The sequence below is a fragment of the Sebastes fasciatus genome, chromosome 1, assembly GCF_043250625.1.
Source record: "Sebastes fasciatus isolate fSebFas1 chromosome 1, fSebFas1.pri, whole genome shotgun sequence".
In the NCBI taxonomy this organism is placed as follows: Eukaryota; Metazoa; Chordata; class Actinopteri; order Perciformes; family Sebastidae; genus Sebastes; species Sebastes fasciatus.
In genome coordinates, this window is record NC_133795.1 from 21,544,768 (window position 1) to 21,566,608 (window position 21,841).

The window sequence follows — 21,841 nt, forward strand, 5'->3', positions numbered from 1 at the left end:
AGACCGGAGGAAAACAACCAATCAGAGCCGAGCTGGAGCCTTGCCGTCTCTGAGCAGCTGTCAATCACTCGCAAACTCCGATCTAACGGTCAAACTAGGCAGCGCTGATCAAATATGAATCGATATTCTGTTTCTGCCTATTTCTCTCCTCAAATGTTTTCAGAAACTTCTTGTAGTGTACTGTTTAGCTGTAAAATGAGAAAGTTTGTGACAGGCAGTCATGTTGAGATCAGTTGAGGAAATACGAAGCACCTCCCACCAGCCGGAGAACAGCCAATAGGAACGCTTTCTCTCTGAAATGACCTGTGATTGGCCAAAGTCTCCCGTCACATCCTTCATTTTTTTAAAGCCTGAAAACAGAGCCATGAGGAGGTGCAGAAGTCTAGTTGTCTAGTTTTCTGGCAACGTATGTCATGTAAAATCATATTCTGTAAATCAATAGAGCAGATACAGAAAACTTTTAAAGAGTGTTTCATTAGTTCTGTTTATTTTAGCAAATAGCCTAGATCCTGGGATCCCAGCTCCAGACCTCCAGACCCCCTTGCTGCCCATTTCCAGTTCTCTCTGCTGTAGCACACCTGAACCTGCTGATGCTCAGCCCTGACGCGACAGTAAGGGCTGCTGAGTTGCATCAGGTGTGTTGAAAACATAACATTATGAGTATGTCTTTAACTAGCCTACTATTGTTGTTGTCTTATTGATTTATTATCAACTGCTCAGAGCCAATGAATTGAGGGACACTTTTGTTGAAAAATATCTGTGCATGTGATTAACTCCTGATCATAATCTAAACAAATGTTAAAAACCCCATGAATTTTTGGTATCGTGACATCCCTATGACAGACTTCAAGCAATACCCTGACTCCAACACAAAGCACTCATTTCTAGAAACAATGGCAAAAGCTCAAGCAGTAAAAGCAGCAGGCAGAAACAGTGAAGTTATAAAGAGGATGAATCTAAAAATAAAAAGGCATAATGGTGATAACTTGTTCGTGAGGAGAAGGATGAGGAGCGCAGACAGAAACGGAGGATGCAGGAAAACTGGACATTACTCATCCAGAAGCTCACTTACCTCCAGGTGCAGCTGCTATTTTTTTTCTCTGTGGCGTTGATGTAATGCTTTGTGCGGCAAAAGTTGAGACGTATTCAATTTGTGACACCCAGGGGAGTTTAATTATGTGCACTGTGTCTCTAATGTAAGGTACACAGTTTGGTACCAGGCACAACCAAACTGCTGGAAATAAAATGCAGACTCACACATATTGTAGACACACAATGTGTAGAATGGTGGCAGGAGTTTCTTGATGTTTATGAGGTGTGCTGCATCTAAATAGGCATTTGGGCCCCATGTGCACTTTTTTATGTCCCTGCACTCTTTTTTCTTAATTTAATTTTTCTTAAAGATTTATCATAGGGCTGTCAAAGTTAACACGATAATAACGCGTTAAAGAAAATTTATTTTGACGCCACTAACTTCTTTAACGCATTAATGCAACTTGCGATTTTAAGGTTGCAGCGGGTTCAGTTTAGCTAGAGATACTGGTATCATATGAAACTAGAAAACCTAAGAAATCCATTGATACCAACCATACTAACTTGTCACGAAGGAGGTGAAACAATGACAAATATTGCCAAGAAACCCTCACAGGTACTGCATTTAGCTCAAATCATAACATGGCAAACTCAAGCCCAACAGCTCAGAGGATAGAGTAGGTCGCCCACAAATCGGAAGGTCGGTGGTTCGATACCCAGCTCTTCAGGTCACATGTTGATATGTCCTTGAGCAAGACACTCAACCCCAAATTGCTCCCGAAGGCTTAGCCATCGGTGTGTGAATGAGTATTTAGATTAGATCCTGATGGGCAAAGTTGGCACCTCGTATGGCAGCCTCTGCCATCAGTGTGTGGATGGGTGAATGCTGACATGTAGTGTAAAACGCTTTGAGTGGTTGGCTATATAAATGCAAGTCCATTTACCATTTAACAGCTGTCAGTATGACTTGACTATGACTTTCTCAAAACGTCATGTGATTATCATTATTTTTACATGTCTGTAAAGGGGAGAATCGTGGGTACCATTTTCATTCACATATCTTGAGGTTAGAGGTCGAGAGACCACTAAGGACACGCCAGTATGACATGGTTGGTACCAATGGATTCATTAGGTTTTCTAGTTTCATATGATGCCTGTATCTTCACTCTAGCTTTAAAACGGAGCCCGCTACAACCTCTGGAAGATCTATTGCATTAATGCATTAAAGAAATTAGTGGCGTTAAAACAAATTTGCATTGGTGCGTTACTATTGCTTTAACTTTGACAGCCCTAATTTGCAGTATTACTAACTGGGTGTGTGTGGCGACATTCCCGGGTAAAATCACAAGAGGCGCTCTCTGGGAAGTGAGATCCCGCAACACACCCGCAATTACCTCTTGTCGCCAAACGTGCCGCCAAAGAGAATAAAACAGAGATCTTTGAGATTGTAACTTTAAGTACAAACCAAGATGTGAGCTGAAATGATTAGTCGATCGATAGAAATAGAATTCATCGTCAACAAATTTGATAATCAATGAATCATTTAAAACATTTTTCAAACAAAAATGGCTTCTGAAATGTGACGATTTCCTACTTTCCTTTCTCTGATAGTAAATTGAACATATTTTGGTTTTGGACTGTTTGTCTGACAAAACAAGCAATTTTAAGACATCAACATGGCTCTGGGAATTTTTCACTATTTTCTGACATTTTATAAGACAAACAATAATTGATTTATCAAGAAAATAACCAACAGATTATTTGATTATGAAAATATCATTGGTGCAGCCCTAAGATGTACATACATTTACACCTCCTTGCTGTATTTAGTATTTCATTGTACTCTTTTGGGTCGGTATTTTATCGATGTCTCGCCAGTGAAGCATAGAAACCAATACAACACCTTGAGGTAGTTTCACAAACTAATATTCAATATGATAACCAGTCCACTTATCAGGCCGCGCACACAGTTTGGACGGGGGAAGAGCCTGGCGGGTTGCACCCGTTGCACTCAAGCTGAGACGGTAAATAGTTTAGCAGGGGGAGATAAGGTCTATTTTTATCACAGCAGACAGACGGAGGAGACACACTGGCAGGCTGACACACAGGTTGAGGAATCAGAGAGAGACGGCCTAACAGGCTGAGAGACAGACAGACTGACGGAGACACAGCCAGTCAGGTGGACAGACAGGCAGGTGGACGTAGATGCAAACAGACAGGCTGGCAGAAAGACTCACTGAGAGAAAACGGGTTCATCTTGGTACAAACCTCCGAGCTGGAAGTTGTTCACTGCACATTTCTGCTTTGTCTGTTTACATTTTGCTTTATAAATATATAGTTTTAAATAATATATTTTAAAATGAATACTGAGCTGAATTGATTAGTCGACTGACAAAATAGTTACCGGCTACTATTTTAATAATCGATTATGTGTTTCTCTCGTTTTTCATGCAAAAATGACCAAATGTTACCTTCAAGTTTGTTAATTGTGACGATTTGCTGTTTTTCTTGTGTGACAGTAAACTAAATGTCTTTGGGTTTGGGACTGTTAGGCAGACAAAACAAGAAATGGGAAAATGCAATTTTTCAACATTTTGACATTTTATATCAAACGATTAAATCAAGAAAATAATGGGCAGATTAATTGGTCACCGAAAATATTCTTTAGTTGCAGCAAACTATCGGGGTCCCAATTTGATCCGGTGGCGCAGTGACGCACATCGGTCAGCTTCATTGTTGAAGTCCGACGACACAGCCAAACGGCCAATTTAAATAATAATTGTTTTAATTTACTCACAAGTTGATTAAATATTGAAAACAACACATCTGTATCGCTACTAGGCTTTGGAGTCGATCGCAGAAAGTTAGTCACAGTTTGAATTTTAATGATAATTTACCAAATCTACTCGCAGACCACCACCACTCTTTGAGAATGACTGGTCTAGACAGTTGCTAGTTTTCGCCCCATCACACAACTCTTCTGCAGTGCACCATGCTTTATTCATTTTTAATATTTCCTTTCTATAGGTCTTGCCTCTATCACTGCCCTGATGTAGGAGAGATGTAATAACAAAAGCACATTGCTGGAGACTTTTGTGATATTGCGATGCACTTGCGTTGAAGTTCACACTGTGTGAGCGTTCCCAAAGTAGAATTGTAGTTTCTGCCTCATCCCAGGGACACTGTCTTCGTGATTCACCCTCATGTTGCCTGCGATCATAAAAACGTTGCAGTTACAAGAAAAGGCTTTTTGCCTCCATACGGTGATTTTAAGATATCAATGATCTTGTGAGGCAACAACACGGAGGCTCCGTAGTCCGAACTGACAGCAAACTTTATTACTCCTTTCAACCTTGACAAAGGCAGCGCAGACCAGATCCATTCCTTCTGTTCTTACCTTCCACAATAAAAGCCCTAAACATATAATATTCGCAGGTGAGATTTTCACATTTTCATGTTGTTTATTCATCAAGCCCCCGGTGGGTTGGAAAAAAAATCATGGTTTGGCTTAAAATAAGTACGCTTGACATGAAAAAAGTAAAGATTTATTTTTAAAACAACACTTCCTGTTTTCATTTCAAAATAAAAGCCCTCAAGCGTGGACAGAATTCCTTCATTTGTTAACAAGAGGCTTTTATTCTGAAATATTTACAGGACAGTATTGTAGAACATGCAATGTCTTGCACAGCTCCATGAATGAATAAAGTATGGGGTTTTAATTGTGTATTATTACTATTATTTTCAACGAGCACACGCTTTTTAACCTTTTTTTGTCTAAAATAAATATACAGTAAATGACATTTATAATGAAATGAAATGGCCATTATGAAAGGCAAACTCTAGGTAGAAAGAAAGGGCTGGCAGCAGCAGCAGCAGCGCTGCAGCAGAAATGCTACCAGTTTGGATGCCACACGCGTGAGACACGAAGCAGTTCAGCGAGGCAGCCGTCACGCGCTGCTCACGTGGGCTGTCTGGACCAAGACATTATTATTGCACAACCACAACCGTTTGTTGTCCAGAACATGTAAACATGGGTCATTTTAAGTGTCTAAAAAACAATTAATGCTGTCGTTCTTCTGAGAACAATCTCTGTTGGTGACATCACAGTACCAGTGGAGCAGTGTGAGGACGTTAGACAGGAGAGAGCTTTACTCCCACATTTCGTTCTCAGCAGGTCCATCTTTCAGTCGTGAGCTTTCAACTCTGGTCTTCCTCACTTCTAAAAGTGAATAGTGAGTCCAAACCGATGATAATTTACAGTTCTATAAGCATGGACATTCATTTTGTCAGGTCAGCAAGACTACAAGGTATTTATTGAGCAATGAGATGTTTTTTTTATTTGTTTAATTTTATTTTGTCATTGTCATCTTCTGAGGCCTGCAGGGGGTTTCTGAAGCTAAGGTTCAGAATCTCTATACAACAAATGCTGCATCCACAAGCAGAAATATTAAAAGTGGTTGTAACAGCGAAGCCTGAAGCATCTGGATTCACTGCACATGCTCATGCAAGTAAAATGTGATTTAAACCATCGTTAAAATATTTAAATTAAAACACTTTTGTTATTGTGTTGCACCCTTCTGTGTTTTTTATTTGCTGTGATATTTATGGCTTCATCATCGTGTGTGTGTGTGTGTGTGTGTGTGTGTGCTTTCAAACTCCATCTCAACCTCACTGTTTTCCTTTTATTTTGAGGTGTTTTCTGTCAAAAATGTATGTGGAAAATTGAACCCAAGCTTAACCCTGCATCCTATCCTCATACAACAGTTCGTATGATATCTAATGAAAAGTCTTATTTCTTATCAGCAGTGTTCTCACGACTTAACCACTTGAACGCCAAGCATATCATGTACTCGACTTCACATGTTGTAAACACAAGCTCACGAGTTTCATTTGAAGGCGCCATCAAGGATGGACTGATTCGATTTTGGTGGTCAAAGGTCAAGGTCACTCTGACCTCATAAAACACGTTTTTTGCCATTACTCAAGAATTCATATTCTAATTATTATTATTATTATTATTATTACAATTTCACAGAAATGTCTTAAAGGAACAGTGTGTAACATTTAGGGGGCTCTATTAGCAGAAATTGAATATAATATTCATAACCATGTTTTCATTAGTGTATAATCACCTAAAACTAAGAATTGTTGTGTTTTTGTTGGCTTAGGATGAGCCCCTCATATCTAAATGGGGAGCAGGTCCTCTTCACGGAGTCTGCCATGTTGCCCCACCATGTTTCTACAGTAGCCCAGAACGGACAAACCAAACACTGGCTCTAGAGAGAGACTTTCACGTTTTTACGTTACCTTACTTGCCGTCTGCCATTGTGTCGTTATGGAAACGATTGCTTCTGAGTGAGGCGAATGGCGTTCCACGGTTTTGCACTCGGCGGCTCACATTACCACAGTCTTGGAAAAGGAGGAGTGAGCGGAGGGGAACTCAGTTGGTTGCAATCTGAAACCACACCGCTAGAAATCCTACAGTTTGAATAGGATAAAATTATGAAGTGATGACATTTTGGACAGACATGGATGTAAACTGCAACTTGACTGGTTGGCGGAGGTATACCACCACAAGGCAGGTAATTCTAGATCAAAATGTGCTGTGACGTCGTGATTGTCGAGCAGTGGAAACAGCAGTAGGAATTTCTCGATATTCCAGTTTTCAGGATGGAAATTTGTCTTTGAAAGCCATAAATCTCAGCACCTGGTGACATAATCGTTTATTGGTTTTTCATCTCATTCTCTGAGTAAAGTGTTGCTTTTGCAGTCGTTTGCATTGAGGCTGCTAAGTGTGCAGCAGCCTCTCAGTGGGGAGCAGCTCAATAATCCAGGACTGCTGCTCCTCTTGCCCTCGCTGGATAATTGTGTTTCTCAGCCATTTTGTTCACGAGGCCGTTACTGAACTTTGTGTCTCTTTGTGTGGTTTCCGAAACTCCCAGAACATCCCATGAATCACTGTCCACCAGCTATGAGGAACTATTTAGTCTAAGTCAGATAAGAATATTTATTAAACATGTTCACATATGGAGGTTTTAGTCTTGCCAGTGATTTATGTTGCTGGACCCATGTTGTATGAAACTTTGTGTGTGTGTGTGTGCGCGTGCGCGTGCGTGTGCGTTGTCAGAGCTTTGATGGCACTGTAGTAATTGTTGTATAATAGCAGCTGGTGAATTATTTAATTCAAACTGCTTCCTCTGAGCCAGCAGCAGCTGGCCCACTCGTCAGCAGAGTGCACAGACACACACACACACACACACTAAACACACTAAACACACTAAAACACTGGCACACCTAGGGGTGCAAGGATGCACACACATCCAGTGACACACAACGACATACACACTGATGCACCCACACACTTGCATATAGCAACACGTATTGCATAAAGACACATGCACTCATGAGCATGCGCACACATACACATACACAAACATACTGACTAATGCAGTATAGAGGTCCTTGGAGACTTCATAGCGGAGAGTGCTTTGTGTGTGTGTGTGTGTGTGTGTGTGTGTGTGTGTGTGTGTCTCACAGCCATGCGGGGCACACTCTAACAATAAATAGATCAGAGTTTCTTCAGGCTCCAGTTCTCTGTCAAAACCTTTTTTTTGGCAACTTCTGTGTAACACGTAACAGTCAGTTGTTGGAGAATACAGAATGAAATATGAATAATTTGGTAACATTGAGACAGTACTTATTAGGGCTGTCAAAGTTACCTTGATAATAACGCGTTAACGCAAATTTGTTTTAATGCCACTAATTTCTTTAAAGCATTAATGCAACTTGCAATTTTTAGGTTGTAGCGGGTTCCGTTTTAAAGCTAATGTGAAGATACTGGTATCATATGAACCTATAAAACTTAAAGAATCCATTGGTACCAACCATGTCATACTAGCTTGTTGTGAAGGAGGCTAAGTAATGCTCCAAAGCAATGCAAAATTTTGGCAAGAAAAGACTGGCATGGCCATTTGCAAAGGGGTCCCTTGACCTCTGACCTCAAGATATGTGAATGAAAATGGGTTCTATGGGTACCCACGAGTCTCCCCTTTACAGACATGACACTTTTATGATAATCAGACGTTGTTGTTTGTTAGGCTTGAGTTTGCCATGTCATGATTTGAGCATATTTCTTATGTTAAATGCAGTACCTGTGAGGGTTTCTGGACAATATTTGTCATTGTTTTGTGTTGTTAATTGATTTTTAATAATAAAGATATACATACATTTACTTAAAACAGCATATTTGCCCAGTCCCATGTTGATAAGAGTATCAAACACTTGACAAATCTCCTCTAAGGTACATTTTAAACAGATATTAATTGCGAATTAAATATTTTAATCGATTGACAGCCCTAAAAATAACTTGTTGTATTAAATGAAAAACATGCTGTACAGGAGACCTTGGTAACTGAAATTATTGCTTAAGGAAATCTTGTTTAGACTGCGTTCTTTATGACGTTTTTATAGATTAAGCTGTGTTATCATTATTTTTGTGTCTTTTTCAAATAGAGGCGACAGTTGTAGTGAAATTGCTTTGTTGATTCTGGCTCTGTTTTTATTATTTGCATCATGTTCCGGGTAGAACAGAAGTCAATTACAGGAATCAGATTGAGATGTTTTGTTAGAAAACAGTGGTGTTGTCTTCACCACAGATTTTTAATTGGATTGTAAGTAGTCAGTTTCCTCTTGGCTCATGGACCATGTGGCACATTATGTTCACATTTACGTTCAGGATTAAAGGCAGATTAGGATCACAGTTTCAATAAATTAGACCAATAGTGGAGTTAGAGACCAGCACTCACATAACTTGTTTCACAGATCTCCTTGTTTTTGCAGCAGCTGGATGGAAACAAATGTGTTGAGGATAAACACTAGTTGGTATAGTGTAGCCTGCAGACGATGTCAACTGCCATTTTGCAAAGAAATTGTTCAAGTTACATGTACACTGTAACTGACAAGAGTATTAAATACCTGACAAATCTCCCTTTAAGGTACATTTTGAGCAGGTAAAAAATGTGCGATTAATATGCGATTAACTATTTTAATCGATTGAAAGCCGTAGTTACAGCACATCAAGAAAATAACTAATCAGATACATAGAGCACTCCAACTATAGTAAGTACGAAAAGATGCATTTCTAATATTATCTCAAGTTATTCAGGCATTTTATTAAAAACAAAAGAAAACTGATCTGTCTTTAAACATCAGATTTCAGTGGTTGTTTTATCAAAAGGTGTCTTTTTTCCCTTTTTTCAGATGATGATATTATATTTTTTAAATTAAACTGAAATGAGGGATTTATTTCCTCACATGTGAACGAGTTTATAAGGTTTGTGAGAGTTTTACTGTTGGAGGTCGGCTGCGATCAGACGGGGAATATTTTTCTCCCCGGGGGAAATGACAGACTGAATCCCTCAGCGGCGGTAACCTCCCTGCGTCCGTCATGGTAGTCAAGCAGACGTTGATGTTGTAGCTGAGTGCTGGTACTGGTTGCTGGGCTTGGGCTGGCTGGGAGAGGCTGGCACACACTTTGAAATATTAATGACCTACTGTAGAGAAGGGCTCAACCTCCCCCTCGTTATCTCTCCCCACCCTTTCCCTTCTCTCATCTATCTCCCCGCTGCTCTTTCTCTCTTTCAACTCCCCTCTCTCTCTTTCCTCTCCCTTCTTCATTTTCCTCTCCTCCCCTCTATCTCTTTCTCTCAGGAGGGTTGTGAGATTGTGTTATGTCATATTAAAGAGACAGGCGCACTGCAAAGTGAAAAATACGATATAATAAGAATCATCTGAGGAAACTTGTGGATTCAGCATCGATTTTGGATCAGCGAGAATCAAATTTTCTGTGAGATTTTCGGGGGGAATAGCTTTTTGCTCAGTTTCTCTCTGACACCTTCCATAAATCTCTCTGTGTGTTCTCTCTTTTCCACCGCCCGAGTCTGTTTTTATCCCCTCTCAGTTTTTGTCACCCCACCCTTTAATCATTCCTTTCTCGTGCCGTTTTGCCTCATCAGAGGAGAACTTTAACATTCAATAAACTTATCTCAGTTTGTTGTTGATGGACCAGTTTGTGCCTAATATGCTGGTTGCTGTTAATTTAACTGTACAGCAAGATTTTCAATAGGGCTTGAACAAAACACCTATCTTCCGATTCGATACCATCGCAATATTTCACGCCGATTCGTTATGTATAGCAATTTTTAAGTATTGCGATTTGATGTTACGATTTATCGCGATTTTTGTTAATTTTTTTTAACACTAAACCATGGGAAAGTTGAATCATACACTTCTAAGGACTTTTCCTTAGGAAAATATCTAAATGAATACAGTAAGAATATTTGATTTTCAGCATGCATGTAGTCAGAGATGTCCTGAAGTCAAATATATCAGTCATTGTCAGGAATTTTTTTTTTTCAGCAACCCAAAAATGGTAATTGTAATGGATTCTAACTGTTCTGTACTGATCATACAGTAACCAACCTCTACTCATGTTCTTTTTACCTCTTCCCTCTCTCTCAGACGTGGCTGAAGAACTATGGCTACCTGCTGCCTCACGACGTCCGCACGTCAGACCTTCGCCAGGAGAAAGCCATGCAGTCTGCCGTGGCCGCCATGCAGCGCTTCTACGGCATTCCTGTGACGGGAATACTGGACGAGACGACTATAGAGTGAGTCACTAGTGTGTGTGTGTGTTCGCCCAATACAAAGATAACCTATTAGATCCTAACACATGTACAGACATGAGAGTTCAGGTGATATTGTTCCAGACTCGCAGCAGAATGTGTGATTGTAATCCAATGATAAAATAATCTTTTTACAGAACAAAACATGTGTTAGAGAACAACAACAGCACAAAGAAGTTTAGTCAAAAAAATGAGGGATGCACCGTTCCAACTTTTTCAGTCTTAATAGCGATACCTCGGCCGATACATACCACGTGCTAATCTGATACCAGTGTTTAATTAACAAGCTGTACGCCTCACTGCGTGGAGGTGACTGGGATCATTCTTTTATGTGTAAGACAATATCAGGCCTGACTTAGACATTGCTTTCTTAACTTTGTAAAACTAAATGTAACAAATGAATACATAGATATAAATTTACTGAATTTGTATTTATTATTACATTTATAAATCGTACCAACAACTTGGTAAAAAATGCACAGGCCTTAAACTCGCTATAGCTCATTTTTTACAAGCTGGTTACAAGATGTGAACACAGCACTGACTTATCATCACCTTTAAAAGGCACAGTGTGTAGGATGTGGTGGCATCTAGTGGTGTGGTTGCAGATTGCAACCAACTGAGTTCCCCTCCGCTCACTCCGCCCTTTCCAAGACTGCGGTTACGTGAGCCGCCCGGTGCAAAACTGTAGTAACGCTGTTCGCCTCACTCAGAGGCCATCCTTACCATAATAACACTTTAGAGCAACAGAGGTCAGACGGCGACTGGCGGTACCACGGTTTTGCACTCTGCGGATCACGTTACCGCAGTTTCACAAGTGTGTCAGAGAACTACGGTGGCCTTCAGGTAACGTAAAAACGTCAAAGTCTCTCTCTAGAGTCAGTGTTTGGTTCGTCCATTCTGGGCTACTGTAGAAACATGGCGGAGCAACATGGTGGAGGACCCGCTCTCTATGTAGATATGAAGGGCTCATTCTAAGCTAATGAAAACACAACAAGTCTCAGTTTCAGGTGATTATATACTAATGAAAACACAGTTATGAATATAATATTCCATTTCTGCTAATTGATCCGCTGAAATGTTACACACTGTTCCTCTAAGTTGATATGGTGAACTTGTTAGCAAACTGTTGCTTATTTTCACTATGTTCACCAGCTAGTCACGGTATGTGTCTGCTGTTTGCTGCTGAGCAGGTAGTGTACAATATGTTTAACATCTGCTGCCAAAAACAATGTTATGAGATGGGGCTGTACCTGGATCCGAATTTTTTGATTCTGTGGCTGTTCAATACGAATACTATTCTTTCTCAAATCAATCTTTTAGCAGGATACCATGTACAGTATGTAACCATCATGTAAAGCAGATTAAATCTGCCTGCGAAAATGTTTTATTTAATCTGACAAATTCCACGATCACTGGCTTGAAACCAATACATTCTCACTTCCAACTCATCAAATACCGCCGCTTGGTCAGTGCCCCTTGGCATTGGAGACCGACGCACGGGGTACCCCTTTTGCGTTACTTTTGGACGTACCAGGAACGGCATGTCAATATACACTTCTTCTTACATGCATAGTGTCCTTTCATAATAAACTTCTGTTTTCACAGGAAGTTAGGCAACACAACCACCAGTTAGGGTTAGGAAACGGTTGTGGTTGACGTTAACTTCACTGACTCGACTGACTCACGGGAATGATGATACCAATGAGTCACGTGACTGACATGACAAAATACGTTTGTTTGACTCATCCATCATCCCGATTGCCCGACTGCCCTGAACAGACTCTCACGCTATTACTACTACGAGTCTAACAAATGTTCATAAACAGAGTAACGGATATAGCTGGTAGTGGTTCCAGGAAACGCAGCTTCCTGTGTACTAAATAGTGAATTATTGTGTCCAGGTGGATGAGGAGACCTCGCTGTGGCGTCCCAGATCATCCTCACACCAGCCGCCGGCAGAGGAATAAACGCTACGCCCTGACGGGACAGAGATGGAGAGATACAAAGATCTCCTACAGGTATCCATTCATCTATCCATCTTTCCCTTCGTTCTGTCTCGTTCTGTCATCTGTAAATATAATTCAGTCAGGACCACTTTAGTCAAAGAACTTTATTTACATGCAGTAATATATACATTTATATTTGGCGGTATGGCTCTGCTCTGGGATCTCCCTGCCCATCCACGCGCATACGTGGATCCACGAGCCTATGTGGTAGCATGAGACAAGGAGAGCACTCCTCCTTGCCCTTCCATGTGCACACATGGAAAGCCAAAGGCAGGGAGAGCAGCAGCAAAGACCCCCCCGGGTGCAGAACAGAGCCAGCATCAATAACACAGAATGATATTGGTTTAGTCACACACATTATTAAAGGAGGTGGTGGGGTGGAGGTGGGTTGCGAGCGGCTTTGTAGAAGAAGCAGCACAGGTGGCCAGGTTGAAGGAGCTTAAATAAGGCGCCCTGTATGAAATTTGCCAATGAATGCCTAGAAGGGAATCAGCTGATCTGTCAGATGATGCGTCAGCTGATTGGCCGGCCTAAGATCGGCCGCCATCAGCCGACAGCTGTCACATGAGCAGCGCTTGACTTCATGGCCTGCCTGAACTAACGCTACGCTCGATATGTTATTCTTTTTCTTTTGCCATTTTCTGTTATTTCTTCCTCTTTCTTGTTTCCTTTCCTCCATCCTCCTCCCTTCCCTCTCTGATTGTTTGTCTGCTTCCTTCCCTCTCTGTGTCTCCCAGTCTGAACTTGGCGAGGCCTAATGCAAATTAGCTCCGTCCCACGGGACCCTGAATGCATCTCGCATGCCTGCATTACATCCACCCACTTGTCTCCATCTTTCTCTTCATTCCTCCTTTCTTTCCACCTTATTCTATTGTCTTCTGCTGTCTACATACAGTAAACCCCTCCACTGTACGATGGTACGATCCAACCGACAGCTCAGCCATGTAATATAGGTCTAATGCAGATTAGAGCCGTCCCACGAGATACTGAACACATCCCAGCTCCCATTGTTGCTTCTGCCCACTTTATCCTCTCTCTCTGTCTCTCTCTCCCTCCTTTTCTCCCACTCCTGCTCTCATATTCAAATTCAATATAAGCTTTAGGGTCATGAATCCAATAAACAATATTCCATGTATTTGGACAGTTCCTCAATAAAAGTACCTAAAACTTCAATAACCATGACGCCTCGCTTCCGTTTCTGTCTGCCGATATTGATGAACAATTAAGTGCAGCTGCCGTTTCAAATAAGACCAAATATTTCTTCATTAAATTCATGAACTTAGATCTTGTCCACGACAGAAACTTAACAAACCGTAACTTAAGGTGTAGCCATTGTGTCTGGTTCCTGAACCTGAATTTCAGTTCCAGGTACTACAAGCTAATATGCAGCACAGCAAACACAACAATGAAGCGATGAAAGGGCTCTTGCCCCTTGTGCACTTCCGGGGTACTGGTGGGACACCAATTGACGTGGCTGTGCATTTCAGTGACCGTCTGACACTGCACTCACGAGTTAGATGGTATTTCTTGCATGGAGTGCGTGGCGCTGGAAATGACGTATTGCAAATTTTGTACCACTTCCTGTGTCCACTATGTGGCGCTAGAGAACACGCACACTAATTATACGCTATGTTACTGTGTATCATGTGTAGATCACACCATGTAAATCTCATGTAAAGTGGATGATCATTGTCACAAAAGGCTGACTTCCTGTTGTCAGTAGGTGGCGCTATGATTATAACTCAATATGGGCGTGTAGATGTCTTCAAGCTCTTATCCAGCGTGTGAAATTTGGGGCTGATTGGACAATGTAAAGTCAAGTTACAAGGGTAACACCAACCAGATTTGAAACAAATCTGCTAAATCCTCTACGAGGGGTTCGAAAACATTTCCATAAAATGCATGGAAAAACGCACAAAGTTCAAAATGGCCAACTTCCGGTTGGGCGGGGCTAATGGAAGCCAATAGAAACTATGTCCGAAATAAAAGCAATGTACCAAATGTTGTGAATATCAGATCAACTATGTTCCAACTAAGGCCTTCATCGCATTAGGGGACGCTATGGAGCCCGCTAAACACGCATGAACCCAATCCCTGTATATTACTGCAATGTTCACAGGTGTTGATGTATGCGTCAAGTTTCGTGAGTGTTCGAGTATATCAAGGGTGTCAAAAATACGTTCAAAGGCAAAAAGTAATTAGGGGGCGCTATAGAGCTGACACAACCAAGCACAATTATGATAAAAACTCGAAATAATTACTAATTTGAACATGGGTGCAAATTTTTTTGAGTTTTTTTGCATCCTAAAGATCTCAAACGTGGGTTCGTAAAATGAAAATCGTTGACTTACTGTTGGGTGAATTTTTTTTTAAAAAGTTGATGTGTTCGTATAGATGAGAAAAATGATCTCACCAAATTTCATGAACAACAAAAGAACTTTTTGCAACTCTGGCTTGCGTTTGGGGGCGCTATGGAGCCCGCTGGCCACGCATGAGCCCAATCACTATAGAACTATGCAATTTTCGCAAGTTCTGAAGCATGTGACAATTTTCGTGAGTTTTCGTGCATCCCAAGTCCGTCAAAAATGCAATTCTGCAGCAGAAAAATAATAATAATCTTACAAAAACAAAAGGTTTCCTCGCATTTCATGTCAGGGACAACGTTGAGCCCCTTGCACTTTCATGCTCGGCCCCTAGTTAAGCTTTTCTCTTTCCACCTTCCCCTCCTTTTCCTCCACACCACCCTACTCACAGCTTTATAGGTCTAATGTAAATTATGCCACTCCCACGAGACACTGAAGGCATCCCAGCCCTCGTGCACTACAGCTAGCCACTCTACAGCGTTACATAAAACCCACAGTGTGAGATTACAGTCCTATCTGGTTACCCCTTACTGTATGTGAGTCTCCTCAGTCCTCCTCCTTGTGTTTCATCAGATGTCACATTCCTGCAGTCCAGCTCAGTGTTGTCTTCAGCCCTGCTGCCACTGTTCAAGCTGCATTACTCTAATCGTTTTTTAACTTAATTGTTCTTTTTCTAAGGCGCCAAACTATCTCCGGAGCCAGCCCTGTCTCCTATGAATTACGCTCTATGGAACTCATTTGCATTGGCGAATGGTTTTAGTCGGAGACGTAATGCTGCCTGGATTACATTATTTACCTTCAGATTTATGTTAGCTGGCAATGTTTTGTTCCAATGCATGAAGAAGGTTGATGCTCTTATCCAAGTTATTCCCCAAGATACCTTGCATGTATTATGAGCATGACTTACAGTTATTCCTTCACTGAACTGGCGTCTCCAAGAGTTACAGTTGTGCTAAACTTGACTTCCATTTTCTTAGAGATTAGAGATAGCAGGTCAACAGTAGGTGTCACATAGAGGTTGTGTACATCATCTGAAAGTTGGGAACCTGAATATTAATTTCGGATGCAGCTCATCACTGTGTGTCAACTTGTTCTAGTCATAAATCAGAAATGAACATGAATTAATTAATTATTTAAGATAAATTGTAAAAGTGTATAAGGGCTGAGGACATTATGATCGAAGTATACGATGGCCATCCCCATGCTCTGTTATGTCTCTTAAGTTGCTGCAGCAATTTATGGGTTGATACGATTTGTTACAGAGATTTTGTGCTAAATTTAACCATTTTTTACCACTCGAAAATCAATCAATAATCAATAATCCCTCCAAAATACCACATTGAGACACCAAGACCATGGGGTACACCATAGGAAAAGCCACGCTGTGATTTGGTTTCAAAAACTTTTGACATTTGGAGAATTTCATTTTTCGACGATTGGATGAAGAGCACTTCTGTTCTTGAAACTCAGAAAACAGAAACCCCCTTATTATCAATCTACCTAGGAAAGCCATCCATCCTCTGAATGCTCTAGGTCTCTAGTTTGTTGCTGTAAAGTTTCATGAGGCTGTGACTATCCTAGAGGTCACTACAGGTCATTTTATACAGTGAGGTAATTTTCAAAAAATGTCTCACTACAATGAAGTGGCTACTTTGGGGACTGACATCATCACACATGAATACAGTTGGGCTCAGTGGATCCACAAGAGTCTCAGCTTTACAGTGATACCCAATTTATGTAATTCCAAGACTGTTTAGGGACCCCAGTATGCAGAAATATTCAGATACATCATTTTAAGATTAGGCTTATTTATACTGCATTCAAAAAACTGCATGTTTTTGCCCTAAACTCCATGTGATTATCATCAAAGGGAGATTTGTCAAGTATTTAATACTCTTATCAACATGTGAGTGGACAAATGTGTTTCTTTATGTAAATGTATTTATATAAAAGTTATTTGAAATCAATTAACAACAAAAAACAATGACAAATATTGTCCAGAAACCCTCACAGGTACTGCATTTAGCATAAAAAATATGCTCAAATCATAACGTGGCAAACTCAAGTCCAACAGGCAACAACAGCTGTCAGTGTGTCAGTGTGCTGACTTGACTATGACTTGCCCCAAACTGCATGTGATTATCATAAAGTGGGCATGTCTGTAAAGGGGAGACTTGTGGGTACCCATAGAACCCATTTCCAATCACATATCCTGAGGTCAGAGGTGAAGAGACCCCTTTGAAAATCACCATGGCAGTTTTTCCTCGCCAAAATTTAGCCTAACTTAACCTAAAACTGAACCTGCTACAACCTCTGAAGAACTTCTCAAAATATCCCTGCTGCATAATCCACATCTCCGTTATCTATCTGTATGCTCTGTATGCTTTTAGATACACTGTTCCCAGAGAGTGATTGCACCACACAGAAGTCGTGTATTCAATCATATTTTGCCCTGTGATGCAGTTTTTATATCCAACCCACATTCATTCTTACGTTGAAACAATGACAAATGAAGGTAATTTTAAAGTTCATCTTTACTTTGCTTAGATACCGAAGAAAGCAGTGATATTTAAGGGTATCGATGAGCTCAGGCGGGATGTTTTTTCTCTGCTCTGAACAGTAGTTTCGGAGCAGCTGGAGCAATGCTTTGACAGCAATGTAGAGAGACACATTTAGAGGAATTTTAGGGCTGCTGGCAACTGTAAATGATCACCCGCTGATAGATGCTGTAGCTGCAGGATTATGCAACTGTGATGCCTCAGGACAGGGAGGTGAATTTTAGAAAAAAGGGAGAGAGGGAGGAAAAGAAGAGGGGATGAATAAAGAAAGAGCAGAAAGACAGAAACAGAGCAATCGCAAGAAAGATCCTTCACTTTGATGTTGATGCTTCGTCTATGTTGTTCTTAACTTTCCTGCCAACAAAGCACATTTGATTGAGTTGAAAAGGGATGAGAAGCAGAAATGGGGAGAGAACATCTGCATCTTTAGCTGTTCTGACTGCAGATACTCTGCGGATGATGATGATGATGTGTGTGTGTATTTTGAACTGATGTAAATGTAAGAATGTCAAAGAATCAGATTTGTTTAATCTATTTTAAGCCACGCTAGCGGCGCGGCTGCAGGGATGGCGATGTCTGTCTGTCTGACAGTCGGTCCACCACTTTGGCTCGGACTGAAATAACTCAAAAACTACTGGATGGTTTGCCACTAAGTTTCGTACAAATGTTCATAGTCCCAAGAACATGAATCCCTCTGGCTTTTCCTCAAGCACCACAATAAAGAGGCAAAGTCCCGCCCCTTCAGTCTTATACTTCAACAGTTTTACAACAAACTGCAACTGTCTTGACTTGCAAAATGATCTTTTAAATTGAAAAACGTCATATGTGTGATTCATGACGCAATTAAAACGGGATCAAAAAAATGTTTCATATTTCATATTTTTTTCTAAATAAGCTCCCATGGTGTCCACTGGAAGGTTAGGGACTTCGCCTCTCTTTTAGGTTGACAATTGTGATTTTGAGTGAAATATATGGATTGCCATGACGCATGTTGAAGTGAATATATAATAAATAAAATCAACAGGGATATGGACAATTATTATAGTTTATTAACATACAATTAATATGCGCTCCTAAAAGCCACCAGACTCCATTGACAGAAACAGGGTTTTACCTCGCTGATAGTCGTAAAACACACCATTCAAAGTCGACAGAAACAAAATGAAAGTCATCCAAACCGTCTTTTTTAGTTTTTCCACTTGTCCAACAATCAGCAACTCTGGTTTGAGAGTTTGAAAGAAAGACTGAATAAGTAACAGATCTAAAAAAGGAAGTAGCCACCGTAACATTTCCTCTGTTTACTAAACCTGCTTGTGCCGGACGGCGCGTCCGTGACCTTGAACATGACACAGGAAAAAAAAACAGAAAGGCCAGTGCAACGGCACGGCATACTCGCAATAGGAAAGGAGGCAATCGCCTACTTTTAGCGGGTTTTCCCGTATTTAAAAAACCTGCATATACATGTATGTGCTAATTTTGGTGGGAAAAGGGTATTATTTAGGAATCTCCAATTTAGTGAACTGCTGTGATACAGGAGAAGCTTTGATGAAGCATACAAGTCAGACACTCATTCACTCGTAGTTAACTTCATTTGATGCCATTCGTTTTCATTCTCTGCGGAACATTTTGTTATTCAAATGCATCGGGCGGGTATGGCTGCTGTCTGCATATCCAACCCAAGTGCAAGACGTGTGTGTGTGTGCGTGTGTATGTGTGTGTGTGTGTGTGTGTGTGTGTGTGTGTGTGTGTGTGTGTGTGTGTGTGTGTGTGTGTGTGTGTGTGTGTGTGTGTGTGTGTGTGTGTGTTTGTGTATGTGTGTGTGTGCACGTTTGACAGTATGACCATCTGTGTGTTTTGGCCACAGGTCATTTGGCCAGCTTCACTGCCGTAACGTTCCACACCATTTACTCAAATCAGACAACTGCTACCTAGCTGTCTGGCTTGCACACACACACACAGACACACACACACACACACACACACACATTAATCGCTGGGCTTCAGGGTAGAAAAGTTGGATTTATAAATAAACTTTATAAAGGGATTTGCATGCATACAGTTATGAAATGCAATAACAAAATGAACTCAGGGGTTTTCAAACGTACTTGTGTCCACTTTCAGCAAACAGACATTATAATGTCTGCATACAGCAGTGCAGTGCAGTACTGTAGACAAGGCACTAAATCAGTGTGTAAAATATGATTGAACATCCATCTATTGCAAAAACAGGCACTTTCTTTATTCCCAAACATGGCTACGGAAGATTTCTAATTATCTTATACAAGGATACGATATGAACAAGATTTGCTCTCACAGTTCAGTTGCTTTATGTGTTGTTTTCGTAGCTATTCACTACACGATGTTGCAGCACACAGCCTGTCAGAGGAGTCGAATAAAAAGGCTTAAACTCGCTTAACTCTGAGAGTCAGTGTGGCTCTTGAAGATTAGCTGAGACAGCACAGACTCTGTCCAAACACACAGCAACAGTCCTTAAAGTATATTCCCTCTGACTACACAACAACGTCTTTGTACTTGAAGCCATGTTTTATTCTGCACATGGCCGTTCAAAGCAATCACCAAACAGATATCTCTACCCATAAAGGAAGAAAAGTACAATCTAATTCTGTAAATTGAGTTGTGTTTCCCATCAACACTAATGTTGCGTTTAGGACCAAACTTAATGACTAATATTAGTAGGATTGTTTAAGACGTTTCACAAGTCCGCTACAGAAAATGACGCATTAGTTTAATGTTCATATCTGTTCTTTTTACTCACTACCATCCCTGCAAAAATGGAGGACTCTATACTGTACATTTAGTTGTCTGTAAATGACTTTCTGACACACAAAAGGAAAATATATCTACAGTATATATGCACATCCCCCATAACATATGAAGCATGAAATCATTCCTTATTTGGTGTATTAATGTTTTTTATGATCAATGCTGTATTTGGTAACACTTCATAATAACCATCATTTATAGATGATAAATTGATATTTAATCAAACTTAGTTAAACCTGCAGTAGGCAGAATGTTTTTGGCATCAATGGGCAAAAAATCCATAATAACCTTTCAGCACATTGTAATTCAAGTGGTCTAGTCCATGACAGGAGACTTTGGCCAATCACAGGTCATTTCAGAGAGAGAGCGTTTCTATTGGCTGTTCATTCAACGGAAGCAATCACTGGCGAACTCCGATCAAACAGTCAAACTAGGCAGCACTGATGAAATATGTAAGGAATAATGTGCAGCTAACAGGTCATTGTTGTGAAAGAAACCCCGACAGGGCGGTGCAGGAAACCCTGTCTGGTTTCTTTCACAACAATGACCTGTTAGCTGCACATTATCCCGCTTATTACACGGCTACTTACTTAAAAAATCAATAATTTAACACAAAAACTGTAAAAACGGAACTGCACCCATAGCAACGGTCTACTATAAAGAAATAATAGACCGCAGAACCCTGTGATTAACAAATCAGAATCGAGTATTCAACAAAGTCGGGTAATAGGAATCAATATGCTGTTACTGTAATGCCTATTTCTCTCCTCAAATGTCTTCAGAAACATCTTGTAGTGTACTGTTTAGCTGTAAAATGAGAAAGTTTACTCCGGCTGGTGGGCGGTGCTTGGTGTTTCCTCAACTGATCTCAATAAGGCGGCCGGGTCACTTTACAGCTAAAGAGGACACTACAAGATGTTTCTGAAAACATTTGAGGAGAGACATAGGCATTACAGTAACAGAATATTGATTAATATTTGATCAGCGCCGCCTAGTTTGACCGTTTGATTGGAGTTTGCAAGTGATTGACAGCTGCTCAGAGACGGCGAGGCTCCAGTTGTTTTTCTCCGGTCTGCGAAATCTTGCAGATGCCATTAGGAACAGCGGAGGACACAGAGGCATATGACATTTTTCAGATTACCTGTCTCATGCATTACTGTCAAGATATAATGACCGTTTTATAAAAATAATAACTGCTGCTTTAAGAGCCAGTAGGATCATCATAGGATCAGGAAGTTTGGCTGCAGTCATCTCTGAAACAAGCTACTTTTCCTCTAAACATCTCATTTAGACTAAATCTGCATCATGTGATCATTCAAATCATGTTTCATATTCACTCCATCAAACCCACAACAAGAACATATCCATTCCCAGCATGATACTGTGCCCGACTACTGGTAAACTACAGAAAG

General features: G+C 40.7%; 3 protein-coding genes across 3 annotated transcripts in view; 1 reads left to right on the plus strand and 2 right to left on the minus strand.

The window, feature by feature from the left end:
- The window catches only part of mmp24 (matrix metallopeptidase 24), a 94,876-nt gene that overhangs the window by 32,887 nt on the left and 40,148 nt on the right, over window positions 1-21,841 (plus strand). The window contains exons 2-3 of the mRNA XM_074637169.1: window positions 10,552-10,700; window positions 12,620-12,736. Of these exons, the coding sequence (XP_074493270.1) occupies window positions 10,552-10,700; window positions 12,620-12,736 (266 nt within the window). The remainder of the gene's footprint in view (window positions 1-10,551; window positions 10,701-12,619; window positions 12,737-21,841) is intronic.
- LOC141768833 (zinc-binding protein A33-like) overlaps window positions 1-21,841 on the minus strand; it is a 275,021-nt gene that overhangs the window by 15,412 nt on the left and 237,768 nt on the right. The window lies entirely within an intron of this gene.
- LOC141768824 (nuclear factor 7, brain-like) overlaps window positions 1-21,841 on the minus strand; it is a 94,008-nt gene that overhangs the window by 12,941 nt on the left and 59,226 nt on the right. The gene's annotated exons all lie outside the window — the stretch shown is intronic.